The sequence below is a fragment of the Myotis lucifugus genome, unplaced genomic scaffold (assembly GCF_000147115.1).
Source record: "Myotis lucifugus unplaced genomic scaffold, Myoluc2.0 scaffold_47, whole genome shotgun sequence".
Lineage (NCBI taxonomy): Eukaryota > Metazoa > Chordata > Mammalia > Chiroptera > Vespertilionidae > Myotis > Myotis lucifugus.
Window position 1 is genome coordinate 3,422,385 of NW_005871095.1, and position 18,081 is coordinate 3,440,465.

Genomic DNA, 18,081 nt, shown 5'->3' on the forward strand with positions numbered 1-18,081 from the left:
CTGTGTGGTTCAGGGTTCAGGATCTGGAGAAGGGCCTCGTGTAAATGACAGAGATGAGAAAAGAAATAATAATTTGGAAATAATGGGGGCCAGTGGAGAGTCCAATGCAAGGGGAAGGAATTCACTGGTACCCAGACCTTGCTAACCTTTTATTTCATTTTGGATACACATATAGCCTTTAGTCAGGCAGGCAATTCTGGTAATAGACAGATTATCTTAAAGGTCAGTAAATATTAGTAAAGATTTACTCTGAAACTATTTGGTCAGGAAATTGCTTGAGCTACCATTGTCTTGACTAAACAATCAGTGCATAGCTCTGGCCCTTGCCAGGGCTCAAGGTTCACCAACATTCTGGGCTCCTTGTTTACACTTCTCTGATAGTGAAGACAAAAGGTAGCTTCCAACACTTGTCAGTCCCATATATAGAAAATGATAAAACTTATTAAAAGAAACCAAAATAAGTAAAAAGACTTACTTTTCAGGTAAGAAAACTAAATACCATAAGGATGTCAATTCTCCCAAACTACCTTTGCTCTATTAGCTATCAGTACTTACTACCTAAATTATGGTGTAGAGATAGAAACTAAATCAATGAAATAAAATGGCCTAAAAAGAGACAAAATATGGCAACTTAATTTATGATAGAGCTGAAAAAAATGGACTATTTATAATAAATCTTAATAATATAATTGGTTATCTTTGTTTTAAAAAATTAAATTGATTGGGGTGGTAAACACACAATACAATATGCAGATGATGTATTTTAGGATTGTACACCTGAGACCTATATAATTTTATTAACCAATGTTACCCCAATAAATTCAATAGAAAATAAAAATGATTATAAGAGAGTACTATGAACAATTGTACACTAACAAATTGCATAACCTAGATGAAATGGACAAATTTCTAGATATACAAAGCCTACCAAGACTAAATCATGAAGAAATAGAACATCTGAATAGACCTAGCCTTTTACTCTAGGGCAGTGATGGCGAAGCTATGACACGCGTGTCAGAGGTGACACGCGAACTCATTTTTTTGGTTGATTTTTCTTTGTTAAATGGCATTTAAATATATAAAATAAATACCAAAAATATAAATCTTTGTTTTACTATGGTTGCAAATATCAAAAAGTTTCTATATGTGACATGGCACCAGAGTTACATTAGGGTTTTTCAAAATGCTGACACGCCGAGCTCAAACGGTTTGCCATCACTGCTCTAGGGACTTCATGTCTCTCATGTTCTCTGGAATCACTGATCTGTGGCTGAATGGAGACTGTCCAGTCACCAATAACATAATATTACCTAAGAGGTCCAAAGATCCAAGGTCGATTCTGGTTCCCTCCGAAGGAAGGAACATTTTATCATAGAGCAGAGTCTAGCATTTTAATGGACCTATCCATTCTGGCCTACTGCCAAATTTCTAGAGTTGAGTTTTATTTTCATTCCTCCCACTCTATCCCACAACCTTTAGGTAACCAGCTATGTGAACTTACAGGAAAGCATCACAGATGCAGATTTAAGATTTTGGTAGTATGACGTTAAAACCATGGTACTGCTAAGCTACACACACACACACACACACACACACACACACACAGACACAGACACACACACACACACACACACACACACGAGACGAATTGATTAGAGATGACAGAGGGGAAACTAGATCCAATTAAAAAGTATTAGAACAGCACATCAAGAGGAACCTATAAAAGAAACCCTCACTGATGTAATCAATGCCATTAACTAAGAAAGGTATGAACAAGCAGCTAACTATCCCTGAGTCCTACTGACTCAGGAGCTCTAAGAGGAGAATCCAGCACTCTGTATTTTAACAAGCCATGCAGGTGTCTCTGATGCCCACTCATTTTTGAAAACCACTGGCATAGAGGACACAAGATGAAGTTGAAGATAGTTAGGAGTAGAGTTCACGTAGCAGAGCAGGGGCTCCAATATGGCAATGGTGAATGCACACAGCGAACCAAAGCTACAATCAAACACCAAATGTAGCCCTGCCCAATTTAGCTCAGTGGTTGGACTGTTGGCCTGCAAACTGAAGGGTCACAGGTTCAATTCCCAGGCAAGGGCATATTCCTCAGTTGCAGGTTCCCCAACCCCGGTAGGGGCATGAGTGGGAGGCAGCCAATCGATTTGTCTCTCTCATGCTGATATCTGTCTGTCTGTCTGTCTGTCTCTCTCTCTCTCCTTCTTTCATCCCCCCCCCCCCCCCAACTCCTCCTTCCCTTCCATTCTTTCTGGAAATCAATGGGAAAAATATCCTAGAGTGAGAATTAAAACACACACACACACACACACAACACCAAGTACAGAAAGAGTGAAAACACTACCATTGGACCCTGGAAATTAAAAAGGAACTATAATACTGGACAAGAAAAAAGGAAAAGTTTGCACTATGAAAACCACAATTAGGGAAATTAAAGAAAATTTTCCTGACCAAAGATAATCTTGGCTGAGTTTTCAAAGGCTCTTAGAGTTTCCTTCATGAGGAATCCTCAAAAAAGGGAAAGGGCTGGCAACTGAGGACACGGTTGTCTTTTTCAATCAGGAGGGAGACACAAGCTCCCAATTGCTCTGAACTCCAGTTCCGGGTGAGTCTCTGGGGACCCAGACTCATATGGGGAGAAACTGGACTTTCTGGCATCAGGCAGAACTCGAGAGCGGCTTTCTCTCAGAGGTGCTTGCAGCGATTACTGTGGGATACTGAGACCCAGGGCCTCTTAGGGCAGGGCTGAGGATCAACCATAGCTGTTTGCTCCACCCTGTTGATTCCCTAAGACCCCGCCCCACCCAAGCTGTGCGCAGAGGCTTTTGCCTATGAATAACCTGGCCCTTTGCAATCTAAAATTACCTAACAAACTGCAGCTGGGTCAGAGAGACCCAAAACATCCAAAAGAAGGCCAAAGGCCCCACAGCAGCTTGCATTGCTTCACAGCTGGGCCTCATCTGGGCACCTCCAAACCTCAAAGGAAGAGGAATCTGCATATCTCTCTGTAGCTCCTGCTGGGTAGCCTCAGGCAGAGGCTAAATTAGCACCTTCTTAGAGATCCAAGAGCCAGTGTACCCAGTGGTCAGAGTGGGACTATCCAGATTACAACTCCTCAGATCCATAAGGGACACACTCAGGGGGCAGACTCAGTGAGCACCAAAGCCCCACTGAAGCAAGTCTTGCCCCAGAAGGGTGTCTCCAGCACAGAAGTTCTCCCACCGCAGACACAGCTGATTCTCACAGCCAATTGGCCTGGAGGTCAATTCCTCCCAGTGATACCTACAACAATCAAGGCTTAACTACAACAAGACTGTGCACAAAGCCCACAAAGGGGTGTACCAAGAGTGTCCCTTCAGGTAATTAGGGAGGCTGAGCCACTGGGCCCTATAGGACACCTAGCACACAAAGCCACTCTACCAACACAGGGAAGCAGCCAAAATGCGGAGACAAAGAACAGGTCACAAATGAAAGAAATGGAGGAAAGCAAACTACTGAATATAGAGTTCAAAACCACAGTTATAAGGTTACTCAAGAATCTTCTAGAAACCTCTAAGAAATATAGGGAGACCCTCAACGATATGAAAAAGGACCAATTAGAAATTAAGCATGCACTGACTGAAATAAAGAATAATATACAGAGATCCAACAGCAGACTAGAGGATCCCAAGAATCAAGTCAAAAATTTGAAATACAAAGAAGAAAAAACACCCAACCAGAAAAACAAAAGGAAGAAAGAATACAAAAATATGAAGATAGGCCCTAGCTGGTTTGGCTCAGTGGACAGAGCATCGGCCTATGGACTGAAGGGTCCCTGGTTTGATTCCCGTCAAGGGCACATGTCTGGGTGTGGGCTCTACCCCCAGTTGGGGGTGTGCAGGAGGCAGCCAATCAATGATTCTATCATCATTGATGTTTCTCTCTCTCTCTCCCTCTCCCTTTCCCTCTGAAATCAATAAAGATATATATTTTTTAAAAATGTAGTGCAAGGAGCCTCTGGGACAACTTCAAGCGTACCAACATCTGAATTACAGGGGTGCCAGAAGAAGAGAGAGAGCAAGATATTGAAAACCTATTTGAAGAAATAATGACAGAAAACTTCCTCTACCTGGTGAAAGAAATAGACTTACAAGTCCAGGAAGCGCAGAGAACCCCAAACAAAAGGAATCCAAAGAGGACCATACCAAGACACATCATAATTAAAATGCCAAGAGCAAAAGTCAAAGAGAGAATCTTAAAAGCAGCAAGAGAAAAACAGTCAGTTACCTACAAGGGAATACCCATACGACTGTCAGCTGATTTCTCAACAGAAACTTTGCAGGCCAGAAGGGAGTGGCAATAATTATTCAAAGTGATGAATACCAAGAACCTACAACCAAGATTACTCTTCCCAGCAAAGCTATCATTTAGAATTGAAGGTCAGATAAAGAGCTTCACAGATAAGAAAAAGCTAAAGGATTCATCACTGCCAAACCAGTATTATATGAAATGCTGAAGGGTATTTTTTAAGAAGAGGAAGAAGAAGAAAAAGGTAAAGATAAAAATTATGAACAACAAAGTGACAACAAATACATATCTATCAACAAGTGAATCTAAAAATCAAGTGAATAAAAAATCTGATGAACAGAATAAACTGGTGAATAGAATAGAATCAGGGGCACAGAAAGGGAGTGGACTGACAATTCTCGAGGGGAAGGGGGTATGGGAGGTGCAGGAAGAGACTGGACAAAAATCGTACACCTATGGATGGGGACAGTGAGGGGGTGGTAATGGCAGGGGGTATGGTGGGAACTGGGGGGAGGGGAGCTAGACGGAAAAAGAGGAACAACTGTAATAATCTGAACAATAAAGATTTATTAAAAAATAAAAATAAAAGTAATTTGGGGATGGAGAGAACCAAGATGGTAGCATAGCTAAACACCTGTACTTGCTGCCTTCCATAACCACATCAAAATTACAACTAAAATACAGAACAACTATCAGCCAGAACCACAGGAAAGCTGATTACTGGGACCCTCTAGTCTGAAAGAAAAAAGCACACAGACCCTCTAGACTTGGGATCCTCTAGTCTGAAAGAAAAAAGCACACAGACTGGTAGGAGGTGCGGAGGTGCGAAATGGGCTGGTCTGGCACCCAGGTGTGCCGCTTTTTTAATTGGAGGGAGAGTGCCTCTGCAGAGGCTGCCCAGAGGAGCAAGGGTTCCCAGTCCCACACCAAACCTGCAGCCCAGGGTTCCAGAGCTGGGGAATGAAGTCCCTATGGGCCGTAAGAACTACGAACTGTAAAAATCAGTGCGGATTGGGGCTGAGTGACACACAGGCTGCTGGAGACACAGCTGCTCCTCTTAAAAGGCCTGCACCATGAACTGAATTTACAAGATGCCACTTCCTCTGAGCTCCAGTGCCGGGCGAGGCTCCGGGGGACCCAGACACATATGGGAAGAAATTGGACTGTCTGGCATTGGGGCAGGAACACTGGGGTGGTTTTCTTCCAGATGGAGGTGCTCACAGCAGTCATAGTTCCCATGCTGGGACCTCCCCAGTGCAGGGCTGACTGGCAGCCATTTCTGTTTGCTCCACCCAGGAGATTCCCTGAGACCCCACCCCACCCAATTTACAACCACACCCAAGCTGTGTGCAGTGGCTTTTGCATATGAATGGTCTGTCCTTTCTCAGGCTAAAAACCTGTCAAATAAGCTCCAGTTGAGTCAGGGAGCCCCAAACCTGTCAATAAAAGCCCCCAAAATCGGCACCAGCACCACCCTGCCTTGCTTCACAGCTGGGCCTCATCTGGGCACTTCCAAACCTGATACAAAGAGGAGGAATGTGCAGATCTCTGTAGCTCCTGCTGAATGGCCCCAGGCAGTGGCTGACTTTGCACCTCCCTGGAGACCCAAGAGCCAGTGTACCAGTGGTCAGTGTGAGACCATACCAGATTACAACTCTACACATCCAAAAGCAACACACTCAAGGAGCAGACTCACTGAGCACCAAAGCCCCACTGCTCCATAAGAGTGTCTCCTGCACAGTAGCTTTCCCACTGTAGTTGCAGCTGGTCCCCACAGCCAATTGGCCTGGAGGTCAATTCCTCCCAGTGACAACAACAGCAATTAAGGCACAACTACAACAAAACTGTGCACACAGCCCACAAAGGGGTGCACCAGGAGTGTCTACCTCAGGTGATTAGGGAGGCTGAGCGACGGCCCTATAGGACACCTACTACACAAGGCCACTCTATCAACTCAAGGAGACTTAGAAGCTAACCAATACATAGAAAAAAACACAGGGAAGCAGCCAAAATGCGGAGACAAAGAAACATATCATAAGTGAAAGAAATGGAAGAAAGCAAAGTACTGGATATAGAGTTCAGAACCAAGGTTATAAGGTTACTCAAGAATCTTCTAGAAATCTCTGAGTAACTTAGTGAGACTTTTAAGGATCTTAGTGAGAATGCCAAAAAAATGGAAAAGGACCAGTCAGAAATTAATCATACACTGACTGAAATAAAGAATAATATACAGGGGATTCAATAGTAGATTAGAGAATCCAGAGAATCAAATCAATGATTTGAAATACAAGGAAGCCAAAAACACCCATCCAGAAGAGCAAAAAGAATCCAAAAATATGAAGATAGTGTAAGGAGCCTCTGGGACAACTTCAAGTGTACCAACATCCGAATTATGGGGGTGCCAGAAGAAGAGAGAGAGCAAGATACTGAAAACCTATTTGAAGAAATGACAGAAAACTTCCCCTACCTGGTGAAAGAAATACACTTACAAGTCCAGGAAGTATAAAGAACCCTAAACAAGAGGAATCCAAAGAGGACCACACCAAGACACATCATAATTAAACTGCCAAGGGCAAAAGACAAAGAAAGAATATTAAAAGCAGCAAAAGAAAAACAGTTACCTATAAGGGAGTGCCCATATGACTGTCAGCTGATTTCTCAACAGAAACTATACAGGCCAGAAGGGAGTGGCAAGAAATATTCAAAGTGATGAATGCCAAGAACCTACAACCAAGATTACTTTATCCAGCAAAGCTATCATTTAGAATTAAAGGTCAGATAAAGAGCTTCACAGACAAGAAAAAGCTAAAGGAATTCAGTACCACCAAATCAATATTATATGAAATGCTGAAGGGTATTCTTCAAGAAGAGGAAGAAGAAGAAAAAGATAAGGATAAAAATATGAACAAAGTGACAACAAATACATATCTATCAACAAGTGAATCTAAAAATCAAATGAATAAAAAATCTGATGAACAGAATAAACTGGTGAATGGAATGGAATCAGGGGCATGGAAATGGAACAGACTGACAATTCTCAGAGGGAAGGAAGGGAGTGTGGGAGGGGTGTGTGGGAAGAGATTAGACAAAGATTTTATATGCATGTATGCATTACCTATGGACACAATAGGGTGGCGAGGGCCTGGGGTGGGGTGGGAACGGGTGGAGGGGAGATATAGGAGGAAAAAGAGGGACATCTGTAATAATCTCAGCAATGAAGATTAATTTTTAAAAAAGTAATTTGGAGACATTATGTCCCTTTATGTTTAAATATTTCATTATATATTTATTGATTTCAGAGAGGAAGGGAGGAGAGATAGAAACATCACTGATTGGCTGCCTCCTGCATACCCCCTACAGGGGGTCGAGCCCGTAACTCGGACATGTGCCGTGACTGGAAATTAAACTGTGACCTCCTGTTTCATGGGTCAATTCTCAACCACCAAGCCACACAGCCTAAGCAAGCCAACTATTTTTAGCATATCCATCAATTTAGGTTCATCGGATTTGGGGAAGAATACCACAGATGCGATGCTGTGTCTTTCTCAGTGAATTGGATCAGGAGGCATATGATACTGATTTGTCCCAATATTACTAAATTGAATTTCGATCTACTGTAAGAAGGGCTTTCTCACCCTAGCTTGTTTGACTCAGTGGATAGAGCGTCGGCCTGTGGACTGAAGCATCCCAGGTTCTATTCCAGTCAAGGGCACATGCCTAGGTTGCAGGCTCGACCCCCTTTCCCAGAAGGGGTGTACAGGAGGCAGCTGACCAATCTCATCTCATCTTTGATATTTCTCTCTCTCTCTCCCTTTCCCTTCCTCTCTGAAATCAATAAAAATATATTAAAAAATAAAGTATCATCAGTTCTAATATTTTTTAAAAGGCTTTCTCTTCTCCCAAATTTATTTATTTATTTACTTACTTACTTATTTACTGATATTAGTACAAACTTATGGAATTTTATTTTGTTCCATAATCTGTTACTATTTTATTTTAATATTCAAATTGCCCCAGATTTGGCTCACAAGAGCTGATTCAACCTGGCCACTGTATCCTTCGAAATGTTTCTATCATTCTTTGAGCACTTCCTTACTTCCTGGCACAATATATTCCATACTCACTTGTGCTTCCCATGTCCTAACTCTGGAATCAGTCTTTTTGTAGAGACCAAGATCTGGGTACCAAGTATGTTTGCTGCTAATATGTCATTGCTTCTAGGCACTATCAAAGGACAAAATTAGCACACACATACACAGGTACATCCTTGCATGTACACACTCACACAGACACACAAGGGTACACAAACTCATGTACACATATGTGTACACATACACACTAATTACATACTAATATCTCCAACCTCAATTCTAGTTAAACACCATAAGGTACATTCTACTCATCGCTTTCCCCTTTCCATAGTTGTAATTTCTTCCTCCAAAACCTGGACTGTTTTACTCATTGACGATGACTAGTTCCTACAAATTTTTCAAGAAGAAAAGGAGAGATGACAGTGACTTTATACCTTTGCCCCCAGATTTAACAGCAGAGATGGGCTTGGGAGGAAAATCTACAGAAGCTTCAAACAATCACTATTTACTCATTATCTAGCCCAGCTTGCTTTTCCTTTTATTTTTATTTTTTTAATCCTCACATGAGGATATGTTTTTCACTGATTCTAGAGAGAGAGTAAGGGAAAATGAAAGGGAGAAGGAGAGAGAAACATGGATGTGAAAGAGAAGCACAGATGTGAGAGAAAAACATCAATCATTTGCCTCCCATATACGCCCTGACCAGGAATCATATGTGCCCAGACCAGGGACCACACCTGCAACTTGGGTATGTGCCCTGACTGGGAATTGAACCTCAGACCCTTCGGTGCACGGGAGGACAGTGTAACCAACTGAGCTACATTGACCAGAGAGGAAGGGAGGGAGGGAGAGAGAGAGAAAGAAAGAGAGAAACATTGATTGGTTGCCTCCCATATGGTCCGGGACTGAACCCACAACCTGCGCATGTGCCTTGACCAGGAATCAAACTGGTGACCTTTCAGTGCATGAGACAACGCTCCACTAATGGATCCACATGAGCCAGGGCATCCCTTCATTTTATTTTTGTGGCACCTCTATATTGACAGATGCTGAGAAGATCTTCAGGATAAGCCTGGAGCTGGTCTAATGGCTGCTTGGTATACTGTTCATTCTCATAGCTGAGCTTAGGAATGTGCCAGGATCAGGCAATTCTGGTCTGAAAGTCTGATGATTCCGCTCCCTCATAGAACTGTGGACAGCCTAATTCCCAAATGGATGAGGTGAGCTTGGCCACCTATCCAGCTTAAACTGTGTACTAGGCCTGGAGGGGGACAGATTCTGGAAAATTTGATCAGCTTCCACAGCTCTGAATGTGAGGATTCTGAATTCTGGAACACAAATCTCCATCCATCCTGGACAAAGTCTCTGATCTCTAGCTGGATATTCAGGTGATGCTGATTTCTTTCTATATGCTTCAAATAAGCCACGCCCATTTGATTTATCCCAATAGAATCTGTGCCTGCTTTCCAGCAACCTGAACCTTCTATTGGTCAGGCAGGATCTGGGTCTGCTTTGACTAAATAGCAGCTTTCTCCTTCCTGCTCACCTGCTTTCTGTGGATTGGCCCGCCTCGTCTGTGATTCTAACTGCCACCATATTCAGTCCCCCCTCAGACTACCCTCCTTAGAAAGATTGCTCTCGGTTCTCTTGGATGAGTCCTAACCTTCTTGCTTGCTGATGTCCCAGCTGCTCAGCAGAGACTTATTCAGGGTTCCACACTGGAACCAAAAAGCCAGCTCCCCGGGGAACTGAAGGAAGCCCACAGATTTGTATGCTTTCCCCGCTAATTTGGTAGGTAACCTTGGTTTCTGCCCTTTGCCAGCACTTCAGCCAATGACCTTTTCAGTAATGGGGCTGGGGGGAGGGAGGCGCAGCAATACTTTCTCAACACGTCCATACAAGCTCCAGGACAATGGAAAATGCTGCAGAAGAATTTCCATGCCTGGGACTTTCCTTCCAACGCAGCCCACTCTAAGCCACCTCCACTGCCTCGGGCAAAGCTTGGCCTCAGAAACTAGTTCTTGCTCATCTCCTCTGCATGCAAGAAAACCTTAAATGTATTGAATTAATAGGAAAAAGCATAAAAAATCATACAATTGTGTCCGATAGGTAGATTTATGGGGGTGATCACTTCCTAAGTTATCTAAATGTCTAATCACTATGCTATAATCTGATACTAAATTAATATGTCAACTATAATTGATTGAAAAATAAAATTTTAAAAAGATCATACAGTGTTTCAAGTGGCTAAAGAAAAATTTTGCTTTTAACCTTTTCTGCAATAGAATCTTTCTGGCATTGGACAGGACCTCATCTTAAGGATAGGCCAGCAATATTATTTTGGAACAAACATGGTAGAACAATACATTGGCTGGTCCTCACCTTTTAAAAAAAATATTTAAATTTTTTTTCTTTATTAACTTAAGAAAATATTTTTATTGATTTTTGAGAGAAAGAGTAAGGGAGAGGGAGAGAGAAACATCACTGTGACAGTGAAACATCGACTGGCTGCCTCCTGCACACCCCTATTGGGGATCAAGCCTGCAACCCAGGCATGTGCCCAGACCAGGAATAAAACTGGCAACCTTTCCATGCATGAGATGATGCCCAGCCAATTGAGCTATACTGGCCAGGGCTAATTCTCATCTTTTAATAAGTAAAGACCCTTTTGGGGTTTCTTTATAGAACCCCAGTCTACAAAATTGGTGCCAAGGAGGATACTGTTATCGAGGATTTAGAAATAGATTCTTTCCTGGGATCTGCAGCATTTTACATTAGGTACATGATAAATAATGCCAATTTCACAGTTTTGCCCAGTGAAAGAAAAAGTTATTTTTTCTTTTTTGCAAGTTTTGTTGTTACATAATGTAGAAAAAAGTGAAGTACTCCTACAACTCATTAAACTCATTAAATGTGTTTAACGTTTATGTTGAATGCTTTTATATAGGAATTTTTCTAACGATGCAAAAATATCAACAGGCCATAAATAATTAACAATAACAAAAAGTCAGTAATAAATATGACATCCTCAAAATGAAAATGGCCAACATTTCAGTCCTTTAGTTTCTTCTTGGGCCAATATCCTTAGATATCAACCGATGAAACTCTTCATTTCCACAGAACAGAATGAGAGCCACATTGCCAGGGTTTTTAGCTTACATTTTGGAATCAGTGTTTAATTCCAGCTGTCACAAAAGTAGAGCCACCTGGGGAAATTCATCTTGCCTCTGGTTTCTTCCAAAAAAGTGAGAAGAATTAGATAAGCTGGTTATACGTGTAGAAATTAAATAAATAGAACTTATATTAGAAGGTCAGACTTAAGCCTGGTGTTGAGGAAGAAATTTTATCCATTCATTCTTTGAATAAGTATTTCTTGAGCACCTATTCTTGCCAGGTACTGTACTATGGAATACAATGTTGAGCAAAACAGATGTGACCCCTACCCTCTATAGCTTACAGTGCAGATGGTGAGACATACATTCATTACATCACCTCAACATCTTAAATACAACTATACAGGGAAAGAACAGAGAACTCCAGGGCCTGACTGGGGGGTGAGGGAAGACTTTCCTGAGGAAGGATGACAGATGGCCAGCCAAGAGTGAGGCAAGGGGAGGGAGGGAAGGCCTGGTAAGTGGCATAAGGGGACCACAGTCCTCTGTGGCCAAGGGGAAGAGTAGCTAGAGAGGCAAGCAGGGCCAGTTCTGGATGATCCTTGAGGACTTAAGGATTTTAGTTTTTATTTTAAGAGCAGCAGAATATCAGGAAAGAGCAAAGACATCGAATATGCATTTATAAAGATGATGCTTGCTGCCTGGAGGCTATTGCTATTTGTTTAGGCAAGAGAACTCAAAGGCTTGGTATGGATGAGGCAGAAGAGAAACAGAGAGATGGATACCTTTGAGAGAGATTGAGGCTGGGGAGGATGGGAAGTGAGAGTGAGGCAAAGGTGGTTTTCTCTGATAACTCCTCCATGTCTAGCTATGCTGAAAGTCTGGCACCTAAGGCAGGCTTCTGGAAGATTTCTGAACAAGCTGAAATTTGTTCATCTGTCCCTCTTATCTGTACTTTTGCAGGTACCACATGCTCTACTCCAACCTCTATTGAACATGCAAACATCCAGGTCAAGAGTTATAATGAGAACTCCAGGGAGCGTTATATTTGTAACTCCGGTTTCAAGCGAAAAGCTGGTACGTCCAGCCTGACTAAGTGCCTGCGTAACGAGGACACAAACATTACCCAGTGGACCATTCCCACTCTCATATGCATCAGTAAGTACCTGCCCCTGCACCATCCCTCCCTGCCACCCTTGCCAAGGACACATAGACAGCAGTGCTGCAATGTGGGCCATGGAATAGCCCACCCGAGGGGGCAAGAGACTTGTGTTGAGGTCTGAGACTAAATAAACCAATAGACCTCTAAACAACACCTCTGGAGGTGGACATACATGGGCTTTGGAGCAGGGAGGGTGTCACACAATTCTGGGTTCAAATCTTGGCTCTGCCACTTACCTAAACCTATGAGACTTTGGGCAAGGGCCTTCATATCTCGGAACTCTAGGTTTCTTATATAGGAAATGGACCTGATGTGCATTGTGGCTTGTTTGTAGAAGGATTCAGTGAAAGCTGGTAAATATTAACTATTATTACCATTGGTGCTTTAAGATTTTGGTAGCAAGAATTTGGCTACAGACAAGGATGTGTGCTCAAGCATAGTTGCTTCCCAGAGAGCTTTTCCAGTTTCTCCCTGGGAGAAGGCCTGCATTCTTCTCCAGTGGTATCCATCCCAGGAGACTGCGGAGACACATGGGCGCAGATTCCCTAACTCGGTTACCCAAGTCTGGTGTCCAGTCAGTGGTCCAGAGCAAGTGTGAGGAAAAGTCGCCAGAATCAATTTTTGTAAACCACCTACAACTGGATAACCATGCCAGAAGGAGCCAATTAATCTTGTGGTGGAAGCTAATTGTGCCATTTCCAGAAATACTAATCCACTTACTCTAGAAAAAATATTAAGCCACAGTCTTCTGATTTAACATTTATTGCTTACTTGGTACATGTCCAGCAGTGAGTGAGATACTTTCTCATAAAACATTTGTGAAAATTGCCAACTTCTCTATGGGGGAAGCAGAGGGGTAAGGAGATGAGGTTTTGTTTGTCTGTGTTTTTGTTTATCCTCGCCGGATGGTTTTTTCCATTGATTTTTAGAGACAGTGGATGGTGGGAAAGAGGGGGGCGGATATGGATTGGTTGCCTCTCGTAGCGCCCCCCGACTGGGAATGGGTATCGTGGGTATTAAACCTGCAACCCAGGTACATGCCCTTGACCAGTAATCAAACCAGCACATTGAACCCACAACCCTTTGGTGCATGGGCCCCATGCTCTAACCACTTAGTGACACCAGTCAGAGCAGAGGGGAGGTTGTTCTATAGCAAACTCACTTTATTGTAGGACTCCTTGGAGAGCCAGACTTTCTTATTGAATTTGTAGTGTTTAGACCACCTGGTACCCCTCCCCCTCAACCTGTCCCTCCCTTTGCATGACTGTCATGCAGACATCAGAGGCAAAGCAAGGAGGAAGCCTTCTACTTGATGTAGAGGACTGACTGGCCCTTTCCCTGATCTTCTCAAGGATGCATGTATATATACAGCCTTGGAAGATGGAGACAGCACCTGCCTCTGGAGAGAAGGCAGACATGGTCATGCTGTTAATAAAAGACTCAGGTTCCCTGAGCTCAGGCTTCCCCTGCTGTGTTGCAGACCACTGGATGTATCTATTCTGGCCCATCCATGTTGCCTCTCTGGGGCTTGGGGATGAGGGAATTGATGCATATTTGCTGATACTCCTGCTGCCTATTGTGTTTGCAGTCTGTGCTTGAATTTGCATGAGAACTGCAGGTTGGGAAACATTGATTGTAGTTTATTTCTTGTGCTTCTGACCTATCCTAGGAGGCCAAATGTATCCGTTTTAAATGTGTATGTTTATTTATATCCAGTTCTGAAGCCACCCCAGGGTCCACCCTCAGGATCATAAATGCCATGTGGTTGTCCTCTCTCTAGGAGACCCCTCCCTGACCCGCCAAAGGCCATCCTCCACAGTAGCGCCAGCAGGGGTGACCCCAGAGCCAGAGAGCCCCTCCCCTTCTGGAAAAGGTAGGAATGTTGGGAATTTTTTAAGGACTTCCATTCCCTGCTAACATTCAGGTCCCCACAAATCCCTCAGATTCATGGACCACTGCTGGAGTTCCACTACAAACTTACGTAATAGAACAAAACTTTTTAAAAATCAAAAACAAAACTTACCTTAGCTTAATTTTCTGTTTTAAATCAAAGGGGCTTGATATCCAGGTTTTATATGTGCATGATTAATAATGGTTTAAAATCCACTCTTATTATGTCAGATCACACTTAACTGCTATCCTTGTTAAAACTGCTCTCCTTCTCAGGGAGGTTCTGAGGTTTGGCCTGCCTCACATGTTAGCCCACCACAGTTTCAGGGGTACTGGCAGAAAACACAACACGCCTGGTCAGAGCTGTGGCCATCACTTTGTAAAGCATATAAATGTTAAATCACTATGTTGTACACCTGAAACTAATATAATACTGTGTCAATTATGAATAATTTTTTAAAAGCAACAACAAAAACCAGTATTTGAATTCCTGATTCCTAGAAGGAAGCTTCTGTAAAGTATTAATAACAAAAGAAAGTGAAATTTCAGAAACATGAGAGACCTATGCAGAAACTGCCTCCCCAACAATCCCTATGCACCCAGCAAGTTAACTATGATGGCTCTGGTGTAGCAGCATTGCCCAAAGCTGCCCAATGTGCCACATTTCCACTGAGTCTTAGGTAATCATCCATCCCAATTTCCTCAGCACTGACTCCGTGTTAAGAAAATCCGAAACATTTGGTGCTAAGTATCATGGGACAATGTGCCCCATGTCCTATGATACCCTTACTTTACACTTAACTCTTGATTTTCTGTGTCCCGTTTTCCAATTTGTGGGTTTTCCTGGCCCCTGTCTCCTCCCATCCAGGCACAGTCATTTTGTTATGCTTGGCACGCCTCCCTAGAGCATGGTTCCTAATCTTGGCTGTCCACTGAGGTCACCTTGGAACTCTCAAGAGCAATCTGGGAATCAGAATTCTAGAAGCTCCCTGGGTAATTCTTAGGTAGCCAAGGCTGAGAACCACTGCTGAAGGGAGGATGGAAAGGCCAGAAAAAGGTTTCCTTCTAATTAGCGGGCTACAAACAGAAGGCAGAGGCTGAGGTACTGGCTATATTTAAGTTTGGGGCAGTTCTAAAGCTCCTTTGAGTCACCCAATTAATGAGAATCATCAAGTGGCCTCTCCCAGTTCTGCCTTCATGCACCAAACACTTGATCAGATGAAATTGTACAGTCGAAATCTCAGATGTGAGATTGTCATCTTTGACAGAGAGTGACGTTGCCATGGACACTTGGATGGGAAAGCTCTGGGGGAACTCTATGCAAAGTACCTGGAGTGCTGGCTGTCTGGGTAGTATGAGGACGTGACTAAGGATTAAAGGGCATGAGGACTTTTCACAGCATCTGTGGCTGGGAACACATGAGAAAGCAGCCCAAATAATGTGGCCAATGGCCAAAGATGCCGAGACCGGGGCAAAGCCCTTCAAAAACACTCTGTAGTTCAGATGGGCTGAATCTCAGGCTCCCTCTTATTTAGAAGTTTTGTGAAAACATGTACAAAATAAACTAAAACCAGCATCCCAGATGTCTCGGCTTTGGCAAATACAGTTCCACTTGTGTGTCTTTTTTTTTTTGTTTGAGACCAGTCTTCTCTAGTAAACAGCCTGGATCTACCCTAATCTTTGTAATTTACTCTGCAAATCCGCTAGCATTCTCAAAAGTCTTATGGCCACCCCGGATGGATGACTACGTTACACACTTAAGGGATTTTCATAAAGATCCATGGAGCAGTGTCCTGGGGGAGGGCTGGCCCAGGGTGGGCTCCTTAGAGCACAGATTAAGTTCACTCTCCTCTGGAGCTAAGAAAGTTACTATTCTAAACATTTATGTTGTCCATGTGTTGCACCTTCCGACAGAGCCAGCTTTCATTTCCAAGCCAGACACCACAGTGGCCACAAAGCCAGCTGTGGTACCGGGCTCCAGGTTGATGCCATCCAAATCTCCTGCAGGAACCACAAGGGTAGTCAGGAATGAGCCCTCCCAAGCCCCACCTCAGACAACTGCAAAGGCCTTGGAACACACTCCCTCCACCTCCCTCGAGAAGCCAGGTTGGCACTGTCTTTGCACACTTTAGGGGAGTTCAGCTCTCTGCCTGCATGACATAATACCCTCCAAAATCAGAACAACCTGGCAACCCTCCGCCACCAGCTCTCTGCCACATCCTTCTTGCTCTTGTCTCTCTGTTTTGTACTCCACCCTGGCTCAGGCCAGGTGAAAAGGAAGTCCATTTCCCAAATGTGCCAAGTCTCACCGTATTAACCTGCTTTGCTAAGAATCTGAATAATATCGGCCTCCTCCTAATGTGGGAGGACGAGGAAGCTTCCCACCCTCTGGAGTCACGATCTATGGGATGGAGGAGCACTCAGTAACCTGTATCTTCTGTAAGGGCACATCTGACTCTTAAGCATGGCCCAGCCTGTAAATGAATTAATGACCTTGTTTGTTCTTTGCTAAAATGAGCTTGGTTTTTCCAGTCATGCATTGCTCAAGGCTTTAAGTTAGGAACCAAATTGTGCAGAATTTCTCCTGCTTAATGAGAATAGTACCTTTAGGACTACCGTCATAACTGAGCTGCAATCTCTTCCCTCAGGTGCACATTCATCCAATTCCACAGCTGTCACTGGTAAGTATCTCCCTTTGTCCTGGAAGTGCTGAAGGGCAGGGGACTTGTCCCAGGAAGCTGAACAGTCCTGGTTTGTGCCAGTTGTCCCAGCATGATCACTAATAGCATCCCCTTTTACTCTCAAGTGTATCGGTGTAGAAAGTAAGTTACAAGATCACCCTATTTATGGAATTCTTTATTTGACATCACTATTTTCATATTGGTACCTTACCACTGGCAGGCTCCTGATATGGAAACCAAAGAGTAGATACATCACAACAAGGGCCTATTCAGCAATTCAGTTCTACTAAGCAGGGCTAGATGTCTGTCCAAGACTTACTAGGTAACCAGGAGTGCGTGCTGGCACTGTGGAGATGACATTGTTCTGCTGACATACAGACTGCACTACTCCCCCAGAGTGTTAGTGAGCACCACGCACCTACAGCCAGACCATTCAAATTTCTCTGTCTAGAAGCCTTTTTACAGGAGATGCACACAACACTAAGACTAGGAGAGAATGTCCCAGTAAATATAAGGAGGAAGATGGAAAATTGTTAACAAGAATGAAAGAAAAAGATGCAAGGAGGAGAGGAAAGCTCAGAGAAGAGAGGAGCGAAAATGAGAAAGAAGCCAGGAGAGAGAAATGCAAGAAGTAAGAAAGGATCTGATACTTTTGTCTGAGAGGTTTTCAATGAACTGAAAACCACTCTAATGTCATATGGGCAAAACGATTTCTATTTTTGATTTACAAGTTTTCCTGCTAGAGAAAGATTCATATTTTTGTGGTTATATTTTATCTGCATTAGTGTCATCTGGGGAAAAAAAGTGGCTTTGGTCATCTCAGCAGTTAGTTGATTAGAATT

The 18,081-nt window shown here is 43.2% G+C and overlaps 1 protein-coding gene across 8 annotated transcripts in view; it reads left to right on the forward strand.

Annotated features, from left to right (window-relative positions):
* Positions 1 to 18,081, forward strand: part of IL15RA (interleukin 15 receptor subunit alpha) — a 39,295-nt gene that overhangs the window by 10,892 nt on the left and 10,322 nt on the right. For 6 of the 8 annotated variants that reach the window (XM_023753570.1, XM_023753569.1, XM_023753571.1 and 3 more), the window contains exons 2-5: positions 12,470 to 12,664; positions 14,449 to 14,541; positions 16,473 to 16,664; positions 17,207 to 17,239. In XM_023753570.1, the coding sequence (XP_023609338.1) occupies positions 12,470 to 12,664; positions 14,449 to 14,541; positions 16,473 to 16,664; positions 17,207 to 17,239 (513 nt within the window). The remainder of the gene's footprint in view (positions 1 to 12,469; positions 12,665 to 14,448; positions 14,542 to 16,472; positions 16,665 to 17,206; positions 17,240 to 18,081) is intronic. The other 2 variants (XM_023753572.1, XM_023753575.1) reach the window with 2 other exon arrangements.